We start from the raw sequence: 20,770 nt of genomic DNA, 5'->3' as shown, positions 1-20,770 counted from the left end.
TGTGGAATTGCGTTTTCCAGATAGGGGAAGGTAGGGACAATTTTTTTTCTTCTACATCATTCGATACCTTAAACTTACGCATTCATTTGACATTGAATTTTTTTCTCTGATTTAAAACTCGTAAAAATATTGGAAGAACTTGGGAATGAATTAAATCGTATCTTCATTCTTCATCATGTACTCGCTCTTAGATTATGCCTATAACCAATCACATCCTTTACAGTACACCACTGTACTAACGGTGAGGCTAAAAAAACGCACTACTCTCTACTAAATAAGTCATTAATTCGTTAAGTCCAGATTCCTAATCAGAATGCACACGCATAGCCTACTCCATGCACACCAATCAAGACACTTTGAGTTTTGCCACAAGATTTTTACTACAATAAGCCAACCAATGCATGCGAGAATCGATAAACAGAATAGACTGAAAGTCTGAAAATTCAAATTTTCAACGTGGAGTGAGATATTGAAATCGTCTTTGATTAGGTTTTTATTGAGCAAGAATTGTTAACGTGCCTTACTTTGTAGTATTCAGTCAGTCAGTAGTTTATTTTATCACAAACTGAGAGTACATTATGAACAAACAAAATTAGGAAAAATAAATAAATATGAATTTGAGTGTGAAAGGAGACCCGATAAACCAGTAAGGTTATCTAGCAGCGTCACCTACGAAGGAGTAAATTTAACATTAAATCATACTGAGAAAGAAGTCAAACGTAAAATCCTAACAAAGGCCAGAGTTTGAGACACATTTGAGCGACCTGTTATCACCCTAGTAAAAAGAAGAAGACGGCTCCAGACACCACAGGCCTGGGTAACCATGGAAACCGCGGGTCATTGAATACCCAACCAAGGTACCCTACTACTGTTTTTCTTTTGGCGCGGCACCGCATTTGTGTAGATCTAGGTAGATATCACCAATTTTAATTGATTCAGAAGCTAAATGATGTTATAGATATACACTCGTGGGTCTCTAAAGAGGCTGGGTTCTGAAGGTAATTTTATGCATGAAAAAGTAATAAAAATGGAAAAAAATCAATATAAGGTATACATCATTCTGGTGTATGCTGAGAGGTTGTCAAACCAAAAGTAATAGACATATAGTACAACAGCACATGAGACATAAGATGCACGATGTTTTTCTAACTGTTTATTGATAAGTTTCGCGCCAAAAAAACGAAAGATGGTAATAAACTGTCGGGAAAAGAAAGCGGCGTCGTAAACATCCGAATAAATCATGGCATGCCAACTTTCTGGATACAGCTGACTTGGGTATTTCCTCATCAAATGTCAACGAAACGAATTTGAGTCGCTGAAATAGGCTAAATCAGCATAGTTCATCACTTCGTCTTTCTTTTGAATTGAAGTCTGAAACTCCATATATCTAATTCGAACGAACATCTGAGTGTGATTTACTGCGATGCATTAGAAATCCTAGCCCTTTTTAGGTGGTAGACAGTGGACCAAGCATAGAAAGCATATTGAAAAACCATATTAGTAAGAAAATTTGAGATGTCAATATTATCAGCTAAAGTCTACCATGTTGTTACTTACAAGTTGGTCGAAGTCACACGATTGGAAAAGTAGCTCGCGGAAAGATTATATACATAGTTTCCCCAATCAACTGTTCAGGACTTCATTCTATATTTTCGATAGATAAAAAAATTTGACCGTGTATAACTTAAAATTAGTTAATTAGTTGAAAACCTCCTTTAGCTCACCCATGTGCCAGATGTATTCTGACTAACTCATGTATATTATGTCTTTTTTAGTTTTTTGGTTAGACAAAAACTGATTGGTACTATCACAATAGAAATGGGTCCTATCTGGAGAAAAATCGTCGTTTTCATATTGCTGATGCTATGGATTGCATCGATCGAAGGTACCAAATTATCAGTTAATATAGCTCGTTTTTAATTAAGCATGACGTACAATATTATCCTCCACCGATCACAGGAAATAAATGTACTACGTCCTGTAAAATGTACCACAATAAATGTTCCGTTATCCGTAGAAGTAAATATTACGACTAAACTTAACTTTTTTTATAATAAAATATCTGATTGAATTAACAAACACATACATATTTTTTTATTGTGTGTAAGGATTTTTTTGAATCCGATATAACATATATGTGTTAATCTTAATTCATATATAACAATAAAATATAAAATAAATCCTGGCGACATTTTGATTGTGTCATGTATTTACAAGGAGAATGGCATTTTTAGCCAATCCTGTCAACGTGAAAGATGTATAACATTTGTAATTGTTCATTTATACTAAGTTTGATAATAGCATTGATTATTTTAACTTTTGCGCTACAGGTAGACGAAGTCGTTCCTGGTTTCCTCATCTTCGTAGACGTGGATGAAGTAGACCCAACAAAGTGATCTCATATTTGGATGAAGTTATATTGTATATATATAATAAAAATTGTCTTTTCAACGATGTTTTAAAAATTTGATGTAATAAAAACTATTCGGTTATATATCGACTGGTTTTAGTCTTATCTGCACATTTTTCAAGCGATATGTTATCGCAGTCAGCCATTATTCTCTGCAGTTGCGTATATTTAGTGTAATATGAATTTTTTGTTTGAAGAAATAGAATTAACCACGCTCGACCATGGCGTTTGATATGGCATTAGCCTGCCTAATAATCTGAGCCAGGTTTCGAACGATACACCTGTAAAGTTCTCCTCAATTTCGGCCAAACAAGCATATGGTTTGTTACCAGTCGATCATGGTTGAATATCTCCGAGATCAATGATTAATGACAAAAAAATCTGCGAGAAAGTACTCACAAAGCCCTGGAATATTGGGAGTTATAAAATTTCGATGCCAATCTTATATTCCCCTCATACAACTATAAGAGAAAATACCACAATAATCTAAAATATAAATAGGAATGAATGAACCTTCTCCCCGTGAATGCGAATTTTAATCACTTCCGTTATACCACGTGACTAACGGCAGCGCTAAAAAACGCGCTCGTCGCTGTACCACGTTCTCTTCATAGTTGATTTGTCTCTTATTGGACACGTAGTGGACATAACGATCGTTTCAATATTATGTTGTTGTTGTTGTTGTTCTTTGACACGTTTTTAACAAGTCACTTTTCTCTTCAAATACTGGACCAATTGCTTTGAAATTTTCAGTGGTTAAAGATAAAAATTTTCTCCAGAAGGCTATTACTTTTTTTTTTCGCTATGACGTAATCAAAATTATGTGACTCTACGTGTCCATATATTTGAGCATAGCTCTCTTGTTTCCTCGTGACATTGTTATTCCCGGTGGCGTTGATCGCTTAAAATCAGGACTCTTTTTTGATACTAAAAAATCGGGACAATGGTAAAAACGAAAACACAATAAAGAAAATCAGATAGATACGCTGGAAAAATCAAATAAAAACTCCGCCTTCAAGCATATTTAGATGCTACAAAAGGGCTACCAAGTTACAAAAGTACCCGAGAATTGCATGAGAATTACAACAAAATGTTTTTGCCAAAAGAGAGAACAAGATAAAAGAGAATATATGGTAATGTCATTGACTGTGAACGTGTCGTCATGTAAATTATTTTAAACATCAGAATTCAGAAAAAAAATGTATACTCAATAACAACTATTAATTAATTTGGAATATAATTCGATCATTTCGAAATAACTGAGACGATAGCATAAGCTATTTGAGAGATGAACTAAGATATATGAATACGCAATGAAAGGTTATCGTGTATCTTAATACTTTTCTGCATGTCACCTTTTCTATATATCTATAGTATTTGTTGGTGGATTTTTATGTTTCTTATTCGAAGTTTCTAATTCGAAGCTGTTATGCGGTAAGACTATTCAAAGGTGTGTTTTCCCCCGAAAATACTGTAGTATATAGCTTGGTATCTGTGTATTCTCGGCCTCCACATTAATGAATACCCCGAGTAAAATATGCGACTTCTTTCGTAGTCCTATACATGGGAAATTTCTGCGTTGAAGAAAATTGTTAGAGACAAGAGTATGGATATGGCCTGATCTTGATTTGAATGTCATTATTGTAACGTTCTGTTGTAGCACCGCGTTTCAAGTCAGATACACAATATGTTTACAACTAACAAAATGTAAACAGTTGTCCTGTACCCTATTCCCCCGTGAAAATAGTTTTATACCAAGTATACTTGGTAAACCCATCTTTTCATTTCATGGACAGAACTGTTTGATTAATAAGCATGTATTTCTTTCCTAAACCGACATTATTGTGATCACACTATAACGCTATTTTCAGATTATGGCCGATTGTACGTTACCTGGACGGACAAAAAGTGGCAACATTTCACGCTCTAGTGTCTCGGCAATCAAATACCAAATTAGGAGGTCCATTCACCAATTTGTTTTCAAAATTTGCTATTTACATTACACAGATTTGCGTTTACTGATTTTTTCTCGAAAATGTACACGCTGATTTCTTTTTCATATTCGACACATGGTGGCGCATTTTGTTCATAATATGCAATACTTGAAAAGTCTCTATAAGCCCAGAGAAATTTTGATAAAAACTGGAGCAATATATTCCTAATGGACACCTCAATATGTGACAACTGAACTAGGGTAGTAGTAGTAGGGAGATAAAACCGAATCCCAACAACATTAACATCAATAAGCATACCAAATATATGTGAGACTCGATGCACAGCCCCTGATTTCTCACCTTTTTTTGGATGTTCCAGAAGCTTCCGGCAAATTATCATATTATTCCACTCTGTGAAACTCCCAGCTTGATATGTTGTTTAATAAATACAACTGCAACAAACTTATACATGGATGCCGTTTGTTTAACGCAACTCATGTTGAATTCACCAAAAGATCGTGCCTGCAAATTATCCGTCTGAGATCGTTCAGTATCAGTATCAGTAATTTATTTTTTCCACCATTTGAAAATACGCAAGCTACATATACAGAATAAAATAAAAGAAGAATAGCATTTCAGAGTGGAGGGTGGAGGGTGGAGGGCATGGCTGGTAGAATGACTCGTTTGGAATCCAAATTGACATTTGTTGATAAGATTAAATTTAGAGCAATAATTCAGCATTCTTTCTTTTATTATTTTTTCTAGAACAATGCCTATGGTGGGGAGGATGGAAATTGGCCGATAATTGGACGGGTTATTTTTGTTGCCATTTTTGAAAATTGGAATTACCCTAGCTATTTTTAATGAGGAAGGGAAAATGCCTAAACTAAATGATAAATTGAAGAAATGACTTAGAGCTGGAGATACAATATCAGCGATTATTTTAAGAAAATAGGTTGGAATACCATCTGGACCAACTGCTTTGCCTTTTTTCAGGTTCAAGATTATTTGATGAACTTCGGGAGGTGTCGTTTGCTCGAGAAAAAAAGAATTTTGTAGAGGAGCGCCCAAGAAGTCAGTGGGTGACTTAGAGCTATGTGGGATTTTATCCGCAAGCTTCTTGCCTACAGTGGAAAAGAACTTATTGAACTCTGAGGCCATTATTACGGGGTCTTTAACAATGGAACCATTCTCAAGTTTCAGTTATTGGATGGTGGAATTATCACTGGACTTAACTTTGATAATCTCATTGATAGTCCTCCAAGTTCGTTTAACGTCCCCTCTGTTGTTATCAAAGATATTATGGTAATACTGTTGCTTGGATTTTCTCAGTAAATGTAACAGAATATTTTTGTATTTTGTAAAGTAAAGACGCTGAGATGCATTGCCCTTCAAAAATTTTTTTTGAACATGCTGTTTTTAGGTTTGATGGACTTACGAATTCCCTTGGTAAACCAAGGTTTGGAATATAATTTATTTTCTCTTCGAGAACGAGGTCGTAATGGTGCATGTTTATCAATCAGCAATTTTAATTGACTGAGAAAGAGGTCAAACGAATTATTGAAATTATCTATACCTAAAGTGGGACTGGTATAATTTTTACATATTGACTCAGCCTCTAATCTAAATAAGTCCTCAGAAAATTTTCTCATGTCGCGTTTTAAGCGAGTTTTTGACTTGATACTAATACCAGTAGTTGAAATTGTACACATTATTGGAAAGTGATCGGTAAGATCACTAAGGAGAATAAATGATGATGAACAAGATTTTATGTTACTAGTATAAATATGGTCTATTAGGGTTTGTGAGGACAGGGTGACTCTTGTCGGTCGTGTAATAATTGGGAATACAAAATTTGACGCAAGCAAGTCCAAATACTTGGATGTGGAATTGTCACGGCTATCAAAAAGGTTAATATTAAAATCACCTAGAATCAGGAATTGCTTTCTTGCCATTGTCAGCTTTTCGAATAAGTAACCCATTGCTCCCGTAAATAATGGAATGTTGTTTTTTGGGTGCCTATACATTGCTCCGATAATAAGGCTTTGGGTTTTGGAATTTGGTTGAGAATAGTTGATCTCAATCCATAAGTCCTCAAAATTCGGAAACGATAGGTTGAATTCATTATTAACTTGGAAGTTTATGTTGTTCCTGATATAAAAACCCACACCACCCGCTTGAGTTAAGGAGGGAACATGGAGAAAAGTGTATCCCGGAATATCAAAATTGAGAACAGCGGTATTGCTTTTAATTCTGGTCTCGCTCAGGGCAATTATATGTGGCAGTATATGAAAATTAGAGATCAGATGAACTAAATCATCGTAATATTTCGCTAGGGACCTAATATTGAAATGTATTGCAATAAGCTCTGAGAGAAGAAAACTAGAGGACACATTATCGATATCTTGTATTTCGAGGTATTGACTAGGGAATGATGTTACGTGGGGATGGAAACTAAGTGATTCCCAATTTAAGTTAGGCTTGGCAGATAGCTCTAGGACTTATAGAATTGCAAGATAATAATTTGCTTGGAGAGATAAAAGTAGAGTTTACACACACTGGGGTGGGTTTAGTTATATTGACATGAGACACAAAAATAGGCAAGGATCACATTATATGAATTTGTCAAGACGTTTTTTAAGTCTGTCATATCACTATAAGGGATGATTTATTAGTAGTAGGATTAAAAGAGATGGAACTTATCTTATTTTGTCCAAGTCTTCCTCATCTGTTATAGGTAAAGTGTTTGTGTCTTTGTTTTTCTTTATTAATACCTTTCCATTTGATGTCCATAAAAAGGCATAGCCACATCGTCTTTTCATAACTTTTGCTTGATAAAACAAGTTCTTGTTTTTATCTGTCAGTTTCTCACTCACTTATCTGTCAGGTTCTTCACTTACCCGAATACAACAAAGCTTTATATTTTTGCTGTTAGGATTGTAGTAAGGAGTGGCAACCTAGACATATTTATTATTACTCAATCACTAATTGATAGACATTTTTCAAAGCCACAAATTTGGTCCAACTTGTGTAATTCCTTACCACGACAACCACCAGCCTACTTACAGGTTTCATTAAAAGTCTGCTTGTTTGTGGGTAAACAAACAACTGTTCAGAATGCCTGAGTATATTAGGATATAACATAGACAGCATAAATCATAGCACTAAGGAACATGCAGTGCGCAAGAGAGAGAGAAAGAGAGCTCGACATTGACATCAAGCGACATAAATAAAGCATTCCTCATGACGTCATCAATATACTACAAAGATTTCAATCCACCATTCTGTGCTAGATAGAAATAAGTGATGCTGGTTAACATCGTGTCAATAATAGAAGAAACTTTGACAGGACATTTCATCGTGAACTGAAAGTTATGAGTATAAGTTAAAGAAACATTTATTTATATAAAAATATTAAGAACATTGACAATGTGAAACGTAGTTGCAATTTTTCGTCATCAATTCCTTCAGCATCTACAAGTTTTTTTGAATCACTTCCCATCACATTCAATGGAGCAAATTCTTTCTCAAATAAATTATGATGATTTCTGAATGTTGGGAAAGACAAAAAGTAATTTTTCAATTCTGCTAGTGTCATGTCAAAATGAACACTTAGGTCATCGATTCTCTCCTTGTTGAATCCAGTAACTTGATCATAAATGTTGTGGTATCGGCTGAACCATTCTTCAGCAGGGTGCTCAACTTTACTGAAATGCTTATGCAAAGTTGTTCGGTAAGTTTCGATAAGGTTACTTCCGTCGACCGTCCTTTGAATTACATTTTTTCCAGGATAATGTACTTGCAGTTTCGAAAATGAAGAATCGTAAACTGCACAAAGTCCAGTATTCTTTAAACTCGATTACACTCGTTTAAAAACTCATTCAGTTCCATATAATGCCAAGCGCCAACGTTAAGCAGTAAATCTACAGAGTTATCCTCGACCGGCATCGCGTTCTCTCTCCCGACTAAAAATGTTGCTGTGTCAGATTTTATTCTTCTTTCTTTTGCTTTGATAATTTGATGTTCGTTTGCATCAAATCCGATGGCTCTTCGAAAAAGGGACAAAAAATCTAATAAAGATTTTCCGTTACCACATCCAGCGTCCAAGACAAGATCGAATCTTTTGCTGTCTTCATTGCCCTTTATTTTCCTAAGGCGGTCCATTACAAATTCTGCTATATGTTGTGGATATTTGAGAATACTAGTATAAATATTGGCCGCTTCTTGACCCATCCAATCATTCATTTTTTCTGATGTTTGAACAGAATTTAAAGAAGAAAACATACGGCAAGTAAAAATTTCTTTAGTGGTCTTGAAGCAATCAAGAGATTCATATTCACTCTGTATTATTCTTTCCCGATATTCCGATCTACAGTATTTTCCTATAGACTTATATGTCCCATATGCTGTGATAAAAAAAAAACTTGAAAGGGAAATATTGAAACGTTCGGAGAAGTAACGTAGGAAGTTCCGGAAATCAATTTTTTTTAAATAGCATATTGGAACAAAGGATATGTAAATATCCTTATTTACGATTACTGGAAGTCAATTACCAGATTGACTTAAAATATTTCTATCTTAATATTTGCAATATCGGCTTTATCTTGTGTGAATAAGATTTCATAATTACTGATTCTAATAATGATGAATAACAAATTTAATAAAAAGTTGTTTTTGATGATTTACCTGTTATTCCATCACGAGGTATTTAGGATCATAAGTGAGCTTATTCTCATCTCCATGCGTTAATGAAATTGTACCAAATATATAAAATTACATACATAAATAATTGGCCAATAATTTAGTTTTAGGTACCGGTAAATCTGTCTACTCTAAGAATCCAATATGAAAATACCGCCTATTTATGGCCTAAGTTTTATAACGAATTCGACAATATCTATCTAACAAATTCACTCAATTTCGGTTAAACAGGTTGAGCTGGAGAGATACACAAAGCAAAAAGTGGGAACTTGGACAAATTATATATATGTGAGACCAGCAGTCAACAGTGTTTGGTTCGAGAAGAAAAAACATTTAGACAAAACATCCTGTTAAAATACTCTGAATATATTTCATTAACAAAATATCTCGCATGATATTCACAGACTGAGTTTCTGATTGAATCATTTTAGAAGTCCGATCGACATAACGAAGTCAAATCTGTAACTAAGAATACGATGATACAGAAGACAAGCTTGATTGTCACTAGTGCTACAGCCGTCAAGCTGGGCAACGCTTCCCGACTTCCCTAATATTTGTTATGTTCAACAGTTTGTCGCTTTCATAGAGCATGAAAGCATAACAGACTACACTTCAAATGCTGGATCTACGCTCTAGTTTCACTGAGTCTAGTATAGGGTTACCATATTTGAAACTGTTTGATTAATAAGCATGTATTTCCTTTCTAAACCGACGTTATTGTGATCACACTATAACGCTATTTTCAGATTATGGCTGATTGTACGACCCCTGGACGGACAAAAAGTGGCACCATTTCACGCTCTAGCGCAGGCCTGGGCAAGTTGCGGCCCGCGGTCCACATCCGGCCCGCGGCAACGTTTCATCCGGCCCGCGAGCAAGTTTCTAGATTTGGACACTTTTTATTTTATTTACATATATAATATACTTTAACTGTGAACCTATGTATTCTCTCGAAATCGCGATATTTATGTTTTAAACTAGTTTTATTACCTGTGCTTTAAATAAAAATAACGGAGTACAATAGTACTTGGTTTTATTTAAATGTGTAATGAAATGCATTAAAAACGCACAATTGGCTTTACTTAGTCCGGTCCGCCACTGCATTTTGAATATTCAAAGTGACCCGATAGCAACACTAATTGTCCAGCCCTGCTCTAGTGTCTCGCCAATCAAATAACAAATTAGGAGGTCCATTCACCAATTTGTTTTTAAAATTGCTATTTACTTTACACAGATGTTTGCGTTTAATGATTTTTTCTCGAAAATGGACACGGTGATTTTTTTTTCATATTCGGCACATGGTGGCGCATTTTATTCATAATATGCAATACTTGAAAAGTCACTATAAGCCGAGAGAAATTTTGATAAAAACTGGATCAATATATTCCTAATGGACACCTCAATATGTAACAACTGAAGTAGGGTAGTAGTAGTAGTAGGGAGATAAAACCGAATCTTGTCCCAACAACATTAACATCAATAAACATACCAAATATATGTCAGACTCGATGCACAGCCCCTGATTTCTTACTTTTTTTTGGATGTTCCAAAAGCTTCCGGCAAATTACCATATTATTCTACTCTGTAAAACTCCCAGGTTGGTATGTTGTTTAATAAATACAACTGCAACAAACTTTTACATGGCTGCCATTTGTTCAACGCAACTCATGTTGAACTCACCAGAAGATCGTGCCTGCAAATTATCCGTCTCAGATCGTTCACTTACCCGAATACAACAAAGCTTCATATTCTTGCTGTTAGGATTGTAGTAAGGAGTGGCAACCTAGACATATTTATTATTACTCAATCACTAATTGATAGACATTTTTCAAAGCCACAAATTTGGTCCAACTTGTGTAATTCCAAACCACGACAACCACCAGCCTACTTACAGGTTTCATTAAAAGTCTGTTTGTTTGTGGGTAAACAAACAACTGTTCAGGATGCTTGAGTATATTAGGATATAACATAGACGTCATAAATCATAGCACTAAGAAACATGCAGTGCGCAAGAGAGAGAAAGAGAGCTCGACATTGACATCAAGCGACATAAATAAAGCATTCATGATGACGTCATAAATATACTACGAAGATTTCAATCCACCATTCTGCGCTAGGACATTCCATCGTGAATTGAAAGTTATGAGTATAAGTTAAAGAAATTTTTATTTATATAAAAATATTAAGAACATTGACAATGTGAAACGTAGTTGCAATTTTTCGTCATCAATTCCTTCAGCATCTACAAGTTTTTTTGAATCACCTCCCATCACATTCAATGGAGCAAATTCTTTCTCAAATAAATTATGATGATTTCTGAATGTTGGGAAAGACAGAAAGTAATTTTTCAATTCTGCTAATGTCATGTCAAAATGAACAGTTAGGTCATCGATTCTCTCCCTGTTGAACTTGATCATAAATGTTGTGGTATTGATTGAACCATTCTGCAGCAGGGTGCTCGATTTCACTGAAATGCTCATGCAAAGTTGTTCGGTAAGTTTCGATAAGGTTACTTCCGTCGACCGTTCTTTGAGTTATATTTTTTCCAGGATAATGTACTTGCAGTTTCGAACATGAAGAATCGTAAACTGCACAAAGTCCAGTATTCTACAAAACTCGATTACACTAGTTTATAAACTCATTCAGTTCCATATAATGCCAAGCGCCAACGTTAAGCAGTGAATCTACAGAATTATCCTCGACCGGCATCGCGTTCTCTCTACCGACTAAAAATGTTGCTGTGTCAGAATTTATTCTTCTTTCTTTTGCTTTGATAATTTGATGTTCGTTTGCATCAAATACGATGGCTCTTCAAGAAAAGGACAAAAAATCTGATAAAGATTTGCCGTTACCACATCCAGCGTCCAAGACAAGATCGAATCTTTTGCTGTCTCCATCCCCCTTTATTTTCATAAGGCGGTCCATTACAAATTCTGCTATATGTTGTGAATATTTGAGATTACTATTATAAATATTGGCTGCTTCTTGACCCATCCAATCATTTATTTTTTCTGATGGTTGAACAGAATTTGAAGAAGAAAACATACGGCAAGTAAAAAATTACCTCAGTGGTCTTGAAGTAATTAGAAGATTCATATTCACTCTGTATTATTCTTTCTCGATATTCCGATCTACAGTATTTTCTATAGAACTATATGTCCCATATGCTGTGATAAAAAAAAACTCGAAAGGGAAATATTGAAACGTTCGGGGAAGTAACGTAGGAAGTTCCGGAAATCAATTTTTTTTTTAAAATAGCATATTGGAACAAAGGATATTTACGATTACTAGAAGTCAATTACCAGATCAACCTAAAATATTTCCATCTTACTATTTGCAATATCGGCTTTATCTTGTGTGAATAAGATTCCATAATTACTAATTAAAATAAAGATGAATAACAAAATTAATAAAAAGTTGTTTTTGATGAGTTACCTGTTTTTCCATCATTGGGTATTCATGATCATAAGTGAGCTTATTCTCATCTCCATGCGTTAATTAAATTGTACCAAATATATGAAATTACATGCATAAATAATTGGCCAATAATTTAGTTTTAGGTACCGGTAAATCTGTCTACTCTAAGAATCCAATATGAAAATACCACTTATTTATGGCAATAATTATTTATACAAATTTACCCAATTTCGCTGGATCAATCTGGCTGAAATTTTTAACGTGGGTTAGTCCTGTCACCCTAGTAATGTGCGTTTTATAGAGAGTCGGGATGAATATTTTGTTTCCATAGTAACAACAAAAATCGCGCCTGTGGTTATGGAATTTCCATTTTTTTACAATTTATCGCCATTTTCTCGTCAACCAAGTCAAAAACTGAAATTCCAAGAATGCTACCTTCCGCAGAAGAATATAGGCATAATCTTGAGGAAAAATTGTATTCCGTCTCGATACTCCATAAACTGGAGAAGCCGTAGGAATTTTAATTAACGCTACTTTAATTATTATCTACAATATATCACTCAGCAAGAATGTCTACAATTTTCATTTCGGATAATTAGTTGCAAGTAATATCACTTTTCATGATTGAGATTATAATTGTTCCATGGTCATCGAAGTGATCTCTAAGCCAATAAGATATTTTCGATGAAAGTGACTTTTTGGCTCTGAAAATGAACGAATGAACTCTGAACGAATCTAGTTAGAAAAAATTGCAGTAAAATTATCTAAAAGATTTACTTGTGCCAATCACTGAGATATCTTTTCACAGAAGCTGTTGCTCCAATGAATATATACTGCAACTGCTAGACTGCTTTGAATTGATATTTAATATCATTGGCCTGCAATTAACGCCAGAACTGCATTGGCGAAATGCTGCTTCGCTGCATTTATTATATGAAAATGGATAGTTTTGCTCTTCCTTATGATATATAAACACCCGGAATTTTCGAATGCTGGATCTTTATTTCAAACCTCTCTTCAGTAAATTGCATATTACTGGTATAATTTCTGTAATGTGGAAACATCATAGATTAGATATAGTGTTCTTCATATAGTTACTCCTGTTCCTTATTTCAAAAAGCTGACTTTTCTAGTCTTCCGTATATGGCGACAATCACAACAAAGCAGAAGATTTTTATTGCACTTTTATATTTTGCATTTCGCTTTGCATTCAAAAATGGATGGAAATATCATAAGAAAATTTTGAGACTTTTGTTATATAAAATTATGTGTCAAAGGACATGTTAGAGTATCACGTCCCAAAAATGCATTTCGTCACTTATATCAATTACAAACCAGAAAATATGGTATGACAGGATATAGTTCTGCAGACATTGGTAAAAATATAAATATATATATATGGATTATTATTTCTTGCCGAGTTCGAATATGGAGTTCATTTTTAATATTTTTGTACACTTTAATAAACAAGCACGTGATTTTTTTTCCAAATAGTACGATAATGAATTTTCAATTCTTCTTAGTTTCATATATAAAAATATGCAGTACTAATAATAAGTGGGTTGAATGCGGCACACGGGTTATTCCAACTCAATGTAGATTCTAGGGCTTTTGTCTTATTCATTTGAATAAGTCTATTAATTTTAAACCAAATTGCTAGGTTCTTCTCTGAGTGAATTTCAATATAAACGTGAACCTAATTTGAATAAAAGTATCCATGCGAGTGCAGTACTGGAAGATGCTGTAAAATAGCTGTTGATTGTGTTAATTGCACAGCAGGTGCTTACCAGTATTCCAACAAAATTTGAATGAGAAAAGGACACTGTTTCACTAAAGACATTTTCTGGATTAATCAATTTTGACGTATAAAAACATCATTTGTCTCCTCGCCACATTTTTCCATGTTGACAGTTAATAAATCATCCCATAATTTAACTAAATACTTAGGCGATGCTCTGTGATATGTTTTAATCTTTGAAAGACGACAAGGATCGACTTTTCTCATACCCCAACTTTTGAATCCTCTATCATTCTTCGGTTCAATACCTAATGATTCCGCTAAGATTCCTAAAAAAGCATCATCTATAGGTATGATACGAGTTTTCAATGTTTGAAGAAAAAATTCAACTGCCAATTTGCCGCTGAGTATAAATCCACCGCCTGATAAATAAGCTGGATAATAGTTTTTGGAAAATAAATTTGAACTTACAAAATATTTTGATTTGGGTTCAACGATACGAGGACTTCCTTCTAGTTTTGACCCAATGAAAATAGTGTCCGATTTTTCAACAGGCAAGTCTTTCAAAAATTTTAAAATATTTCCAATGTTCACAAAAATATCATCATCACCTTTGAAGATGTAAGGCACGTGTCTACAGTTTTTAGCAAACCATTGAAGATAAAGACAGTCCTTCAACGTTAAATTCCGAAATGTATCAATGAAATCCCATTGAAGAATATCAAAATGTTGTCGATCTTCTCCAAAAAGTTCTTTTTGTGATTTCACATTTTCACAAGCTCCGAGCAAGAAGATCAATTTTACTTTTACTCCTAATACTTCACTACTATAGGTCTCATTCCCCCAAGTCCTTCGGATAGCCTTTCTTCGATCTCTGGATTTGCACATTGATTTTATGGCCATTAGTAGAAATATATCTTTTTTAGATTCGGAATTCTTGGTATTCCCTATACAAGTATCGTTGTGTGAAATAATGAAATTGTGATCTCGTTTTTGCGAATAGAAAAAAATATGATTATCTTTATTGTTTTTGCTCTGTTGTGGTGGTAATGCAGGCAGCATTAATGCATGATCCATACTTATTAATCCAGGCAATGTATCTTGAGGATGAAATGCAGTTTTGGGTAGTGAAGCTTTCGTAGGTAGTCTGGTAGTAGAATAGAGCACTTTTGTATCAAAATTATCTTTATATACTTGTCTCTTTATTGATGCAACTTTTGCTGAAACATAAAACAAATATGGGTTTCAGGATCCAACAAAATGTATTCAACAATTTTGGGTGTGACTCGCCCTTACGACCAGCTTTACTACACATACCGAAGAGACAAGAAACTTCAATTTACAGGAACACAACAGTGTAAAATAATTTGGTAGCATGGTCGCTGTAGAAGTATCACAATAAAAGATTGTTTTTACACATAAGCAGGGACATAACGGATTTATTTTATACAGGAAGTAGATTGTCTTAACAGTGTAAAGCAGACAAAAATAATTTCCTGCATGAAAGAAATCAATAGAGAGATACGCAGAAGCCATACTACGTTGTTCTAGTTTTAGCTTAATTTTTTAAAATAAAATTAACGAAATAATGAAATAACGATTGTGTTGTATTTTTCGGATTGCAGGGAATATGCTATCTAAAAAATACATCTACAAATTCATCCCATAAAGAAAAAAACTGCGACGTAGGTAACTGCTAGACACGATAAAAATAATGTAACGTGATTATAGGATTATTCAATGAACGTCACTAACGATAAACCTTACACTGATAGAAAAACTATTAGCTTTAAACGGATTAAGGCCAAGAGCTACCCCGTAGTGAATTTCAAACCTGGCGCTTAATTGTATTACAGCAATAATTATTTCATTTAAAATGAAAAAGATTAAACACGAAGTCTGTTGTACCCAGGAATACGCAGTATGAACGGTTTGAATAGTGTAATTGAGTGGTCTCCCATAAAATATCAGGTAATTCGTAAAGGTCTTCAAATTGTATAGATATGAACAATAGGACTTTCGACATCCCTTTTTTGCAATTCCGCTACTGCAAAATGCCCCGAAAGCTTCAACTATTGAATGTTAGCAATTTTATACTGACAAACAGCGGTAGCCTATGGTTATGAAAGAAGCATCAGTAAATATGTTTCAAAGAATATAGTCGTGTGGTAATATTTATTTATACACTTACCTTTTTCATTTAGTGTCCTCGGAAACAATTTCATTGTAATTTCCGACAAAGATTGATGCGCAGAATAATGATACCAGACATCGAATGAAATGAATAATCCGCAGGAAATAAAGATCAATGCCCTCCATAACTGGCAAATCCTAGCCATTCTTTTTAATATAATCCAATGAATCCTGTCGGAAAATACTACATCAAGACTGCGACATTGTTTTTCTATTATGACGACGTGTATATGAACTATTTGCTAGACCTAAAACAAAATTTATGTAGATGGTATTTAATCGAGCTATTGCCTAAATAGGGTCAGGTCTAAACAGCTCTATCAAAAATGATTGTGAAATGTCTTGTACGTGATTCTTACAAAGCAATACATTCTATCGACTCGAGAGTCCACTCCACTGACTTACTGAAAGCTATTGAGATCACTTGGGTCTCTGTACAAACACCTTAATATTCTACTCAATGATCGGACATGTAATCCACATTCGCGGGGAATATAACACGTAAAAAACATAACAGCCGATGGAACGGGATTGGTTATAACGTCAGAAGTACTATACGTCGCAAAGAACTTCGAATGTTAGCTAAGAACTTGTTGAATGCATGAAAATGAATAAGCAAATATGTAATGCGATTTAGGAAAATACTATTAAAAAACTGGACAATCAAATTATGTCTGGTATCCATACAGGAACGGAAACAACGGCATTCTATCTGTATTCCGAATCGCATTAGTTATTGATAAACAAAGTCCGTTGCAATCCATTCTTTATTTAGACCTGACAATTTAAAAAATCATCGAGCGATGAATATGGTTAACCTGATGCTTCTTATCATATGTCATAAACACCAACCACATGACTTGATGCAATCTTTTTATGTACTCTTTCGAGTATATCTGAGCGGCTGAATCTAACAACATTATAATTTGAATATTCTTGAAATCACGCATGCTTTATCATACACTCTGATTATGAACGTTTTAACTATTGGCCTTCCTGTTTACCTCGTGCTCTTTGGCAATATTTTTATCGCTACTGGCTGGCTATACATATTCTTTTTATTGTGCATCGACAGAATCAAGAAATATGATTTTTCATACGCTTCATATACTAAGAATTTTCTGCATTACTAATCACGAGAAATTAATTGCATTTTATTTCCAGAAAGACATTTATATCAGTAAGCGTTAATGGCTTTTAAAGAAACACGCATGAGCGCAGATCTAGTATTTCACACCATATCAAAATTTCTCATTTCTCAAAATGTCTCAGAAAAATATACACCAAAGATGGGCCGTTTAATAAAAGTACCACTCATTCTTGGTTGATACTTCTTTAAGCATGATCGGATTCTATAAATACAACACCAATACACATCCATCAGGCAGATTTTGCTACATGCTATACGCTTCAAAACACGCGTTTCAGACAATTATCACCCTCGTGTTATTGATTTTCGGGATATTCGCAGCGAGAGACCGAATCCGATTTACAAATTTGCACCCAGGGACTTACGCAAAAGCTAATTACATGACGACGAGGTAAAATAAACACCAACTGTGCATGGCGTCGATAAAACAGAGCGTTCAGAAGTGAAGAAATAAACGGTACAAATTCATCTAATATTTGTCGAGTTGTTAACCAATTTTTATATTATTATTATCATTACTTGGGTTATACCGTGAGCATATGGCGACGAAAAATTTAGCGTTTATGGAGGTTTACGAAGCATCTAGAACAAAATAGATTTTGTCCTAGGAATGTTTCATAAATTTGAATGAACTAAAATAATTTGTAGTTTATTGAATATTTCTGCTAATAATTTAAACATTTTTGCAAGAATTTTCTATTCAAAACTTTTTTTAAATCGCGTAACGCAGTTAAATGTAGCGTATAAAGCATGTGGCATCGCATCGGTTGGTGTAGAAATTGTTAGGCTGTGGGTAGTTCAGTTTTACATACATGAGGAGTTGCCAACAAAATCTTGTTTTTTAAATAATGTATAAGCATAAGATTAATTTCATCCTGATGGTCAATGAATAAAGAAATATGTTCTGCAGAGAGGCTATTTTTGGGTCGAGCCGACTACAGACTATTAATAACCAGTTCACTTGCAGATTAAGGTACGGTACATCTGAATTTTAACACATAAATCTGAAACGAAATACTTTTAACACTGCATCAAATTCCTGTACTATACGTACTGTACAGCGTTTCAAGTCTTGCATCTACGGCAAACCATTAAACCTCCGTCGTAAAGATAAACCTATCATTTTACGGCCTACACTCTCAGTTTATAATTGGGGGCTCACGATCTTTATAAGAGCAAACATTCATAATTCGTAATCCACATCAAGTTAAATAGTTAGCAAGACTTAAATGATAGTTCCTACAATCTAATCACACGGTGCATCCTAAATGGAACCCACTAACAACTCACAAAATGTAAATCATCTATCAATCAAGAAATGAAATCAAAGATATATATATAGAGTATAGTACATCTATGGTGATTGTCTTGGACATTTCTCCACTCTCTTAGCAGTTTCATGAGAATTTACGCGAATAGGCTTTTGGCCTTTCTTCGGCATCGAGTTCGTTGTATTTGCCTATTTGGTACGGCTTCCCAGTTGCGTATCTTCCAGTGATTATGATCGACAATATTAGGCTATGACGTCATCGTGACAGATTACGTCATTGTTGACCCCAATATTATAGTTGAATAACAAGCTTATAAAAGGGTCACTGTTTCCTTCTTCCGATAAAATCAGACAGCTAAACAAAGTTCGGACGTAAATGAATCTGCTTGCCCAACAAGATCTTGTTATGTTCGATTCGGAGTCAGTAATATTATCCGGAATCTCAACTGAATATAAATGCATTAATAAATATTTTTATGGTGTTTTGTTGAGTAAAAAAATGAAAAAGCAAACCTTACACCATCAAGAATTAACCTGCCTCAATTTGAACATTTTAGAATAAGAAAATTGTCACTGTAGCCTACACGTTAGCCTAACATTCACATTGGCAAAAAACAAAAGCACAGATACACCGTTGATGACAGCTACAACCTCACGCATTCAGGTCAAAAACAATGCCAAATCAGCTAGTTCCAAATACATAATGCAATAGCCAGCTAGCAGATATTTTGCTTCCGGGCTTCCATGCGTTTGTATGAATGTTGGTTTTGGTTACTCGTAACAATTCCAACTGTATGGAAGAAAAAGCATACGTGAGCTTATGCTGACGTCAAATAAATGAAGTCGATGGTGAGGCAACGATAGAGAAGAGGAAGAATGCTTTACATTGCTGACTTGTCAAGCTTCCAATAAATGCATTATGTATATGTTTTAGGTTGGAACTCTTGGCTATAATAGTATCGATCTAAAAACTTGTTTTTGTTGATTGAAATTTTGAAACTCTTCTCGACAAGTAATCTAACGCATACTTCAGTACTCTATATATATATAAGAATCCCAAAATTACAATTGTGTGGGGTCTCATCTACAACACCAATATGTCATATCGCTACACCAGGTGAATCTACACGCTTACGATCACTGTGATAACACATTTTCACTTTGAATCCGTAAATTTGAATCCCACGAATTCTGAATGCTTCTTAAAGGCAACCAAAGCCTATAATCGATATTAACTTTAAAATCCCGTTATGCGACCCATTCGAATAAAGTTCTTATTTCTTGATGCATGGATGCACACGACAATTTACTGATATGTTTTGGCAGAAATGATCAGAAATTCAAACTTAGGAATGTATCATAATATTTAACATGCTAACCCACAAAAATGAGATTTTGAGAAAAATTCACTATCACTTCACAATAAAAAAATAATTAAATATCTTATTGGTTATATACACGGAGATTTTACTATAGTCACAGAATATAGAATATAGGCTCTGGTAATAATTGAAGGCAATTAATGAGCAAAAAAGACTCTACGATACATCATGAATTCAGCACATCTATATTTTGCCGGTGATACTAATTATATTTACATCGTGATCATTTCCTGCTTCCTGCAAGACGTCACGGATCAAAGGCCAATTCCACCCAGATACGGTGGTTTTGTTCTATATGTTAAATCACTAAATGAATGGCCATATACAGCCAATAATCTATGTAACGGGTTGGATTGGATTTGAATAGAAACTGAAAAATTTTAAAAATTCTGTTTCTTGAAAAGTTTCTACTTTCAATCGGCACATCAGTTCATGTGATAAAATATTCTACAATTCCATTAAAATATTATTAACAAACAAGAATCCTCAGTGTCTAGTCTGAAATCACAATTGCATTTGTGTTGTCAGTCAACCAGATAAATTGATATCACTTATAAATTAATTCCACTTTCGTG

General features: G+C 34.4%; 1 protein-coding gene and 2 long non-coding RNA genes across 4 annotated transcripts; 1 reads left to right on the top strand and 2 right to left on the bottom strand.

Annotated features, from left to right (window-relative positions):
- Positions 1-838: 838 nt before the first annotated feature.
- Positions 839-2,492, top strand: LOC144428301 (uncharacterized). Of its 2 annotated transcripts, none has more exons than XR_013478257.1 (3): positions 839-857; positions 1,776-1,885; positions 2,331-2,492. It is a non-coding gene; the product is annotated as an uncharacterized LOC144428301 (long non-coding RNA). The 2 variants fall into 2 exon arrangements; XR_013478256.1 differs by lacking the exon at positions 839-857 and adding an exon at positions 1,391-1,500.
- Positions 2,493-11,480: 8,988 nt separating this feature from the next.
- LOC144428381 (uncharacterized) lies at positions 11,481-12,591 on the bottom strand. The gene is made up of 2 exons (XR_013478326.1): positions 12,110-12,591; positions 11,481-11,854 (listed from the first exon to the last, which is right to left on the bottom strand). It is a non-coding gene; the product is annotated as an uncharacterized LOC144428381 (long non-coding RNA).
- A 1,042-nt stretch (positions 12,592-13,633) lies between these two features.
- Positions 13,634-16,684, bottom strand: LOC120338182 (UDP-GlcNAc:betaGal beta-1,3-N-acetylglucosaminyltransferase 7-like). The gene is made up of 2 exons (XM_039406126.2): positions 16,392-16,684; positions 13,634-15,420 (listed from the first exon to the last, which is right to left on the bottom strand). The coding sequence occupies exons 1-2, from the start codon at positions 16,537-16,539 to the stop codon at positions 14,315-14,317; spliced, it is 1,254 nt and encodes a 417-aa protein (XP_039262060.2). The 5' UTR covers positions 16,540-16,684; the 3' UTR covers positions 13,634-14,314.
- Between the last annotated feature and the right edge of the window lie 4,086 nt (positions 16,685-20,770).

This window comes from Styela clava, chromosome 10, assembly GCF_964204865.1.
Source record: "Styela clava chromosome 10, kaStyClav1.hap1.2, whole genome shotgun sequence".
NCBI lineage: Eukaryota > Metazoa > Chordata > Ascidiacea > Stolidobranchia > Styelidae > Styela > Styela clava.
The sequence above is the reverse complement of the archived record's forward strand: the minus strand, read 5'-3'. Positions and strand labels throughout refer to the sequence as shown.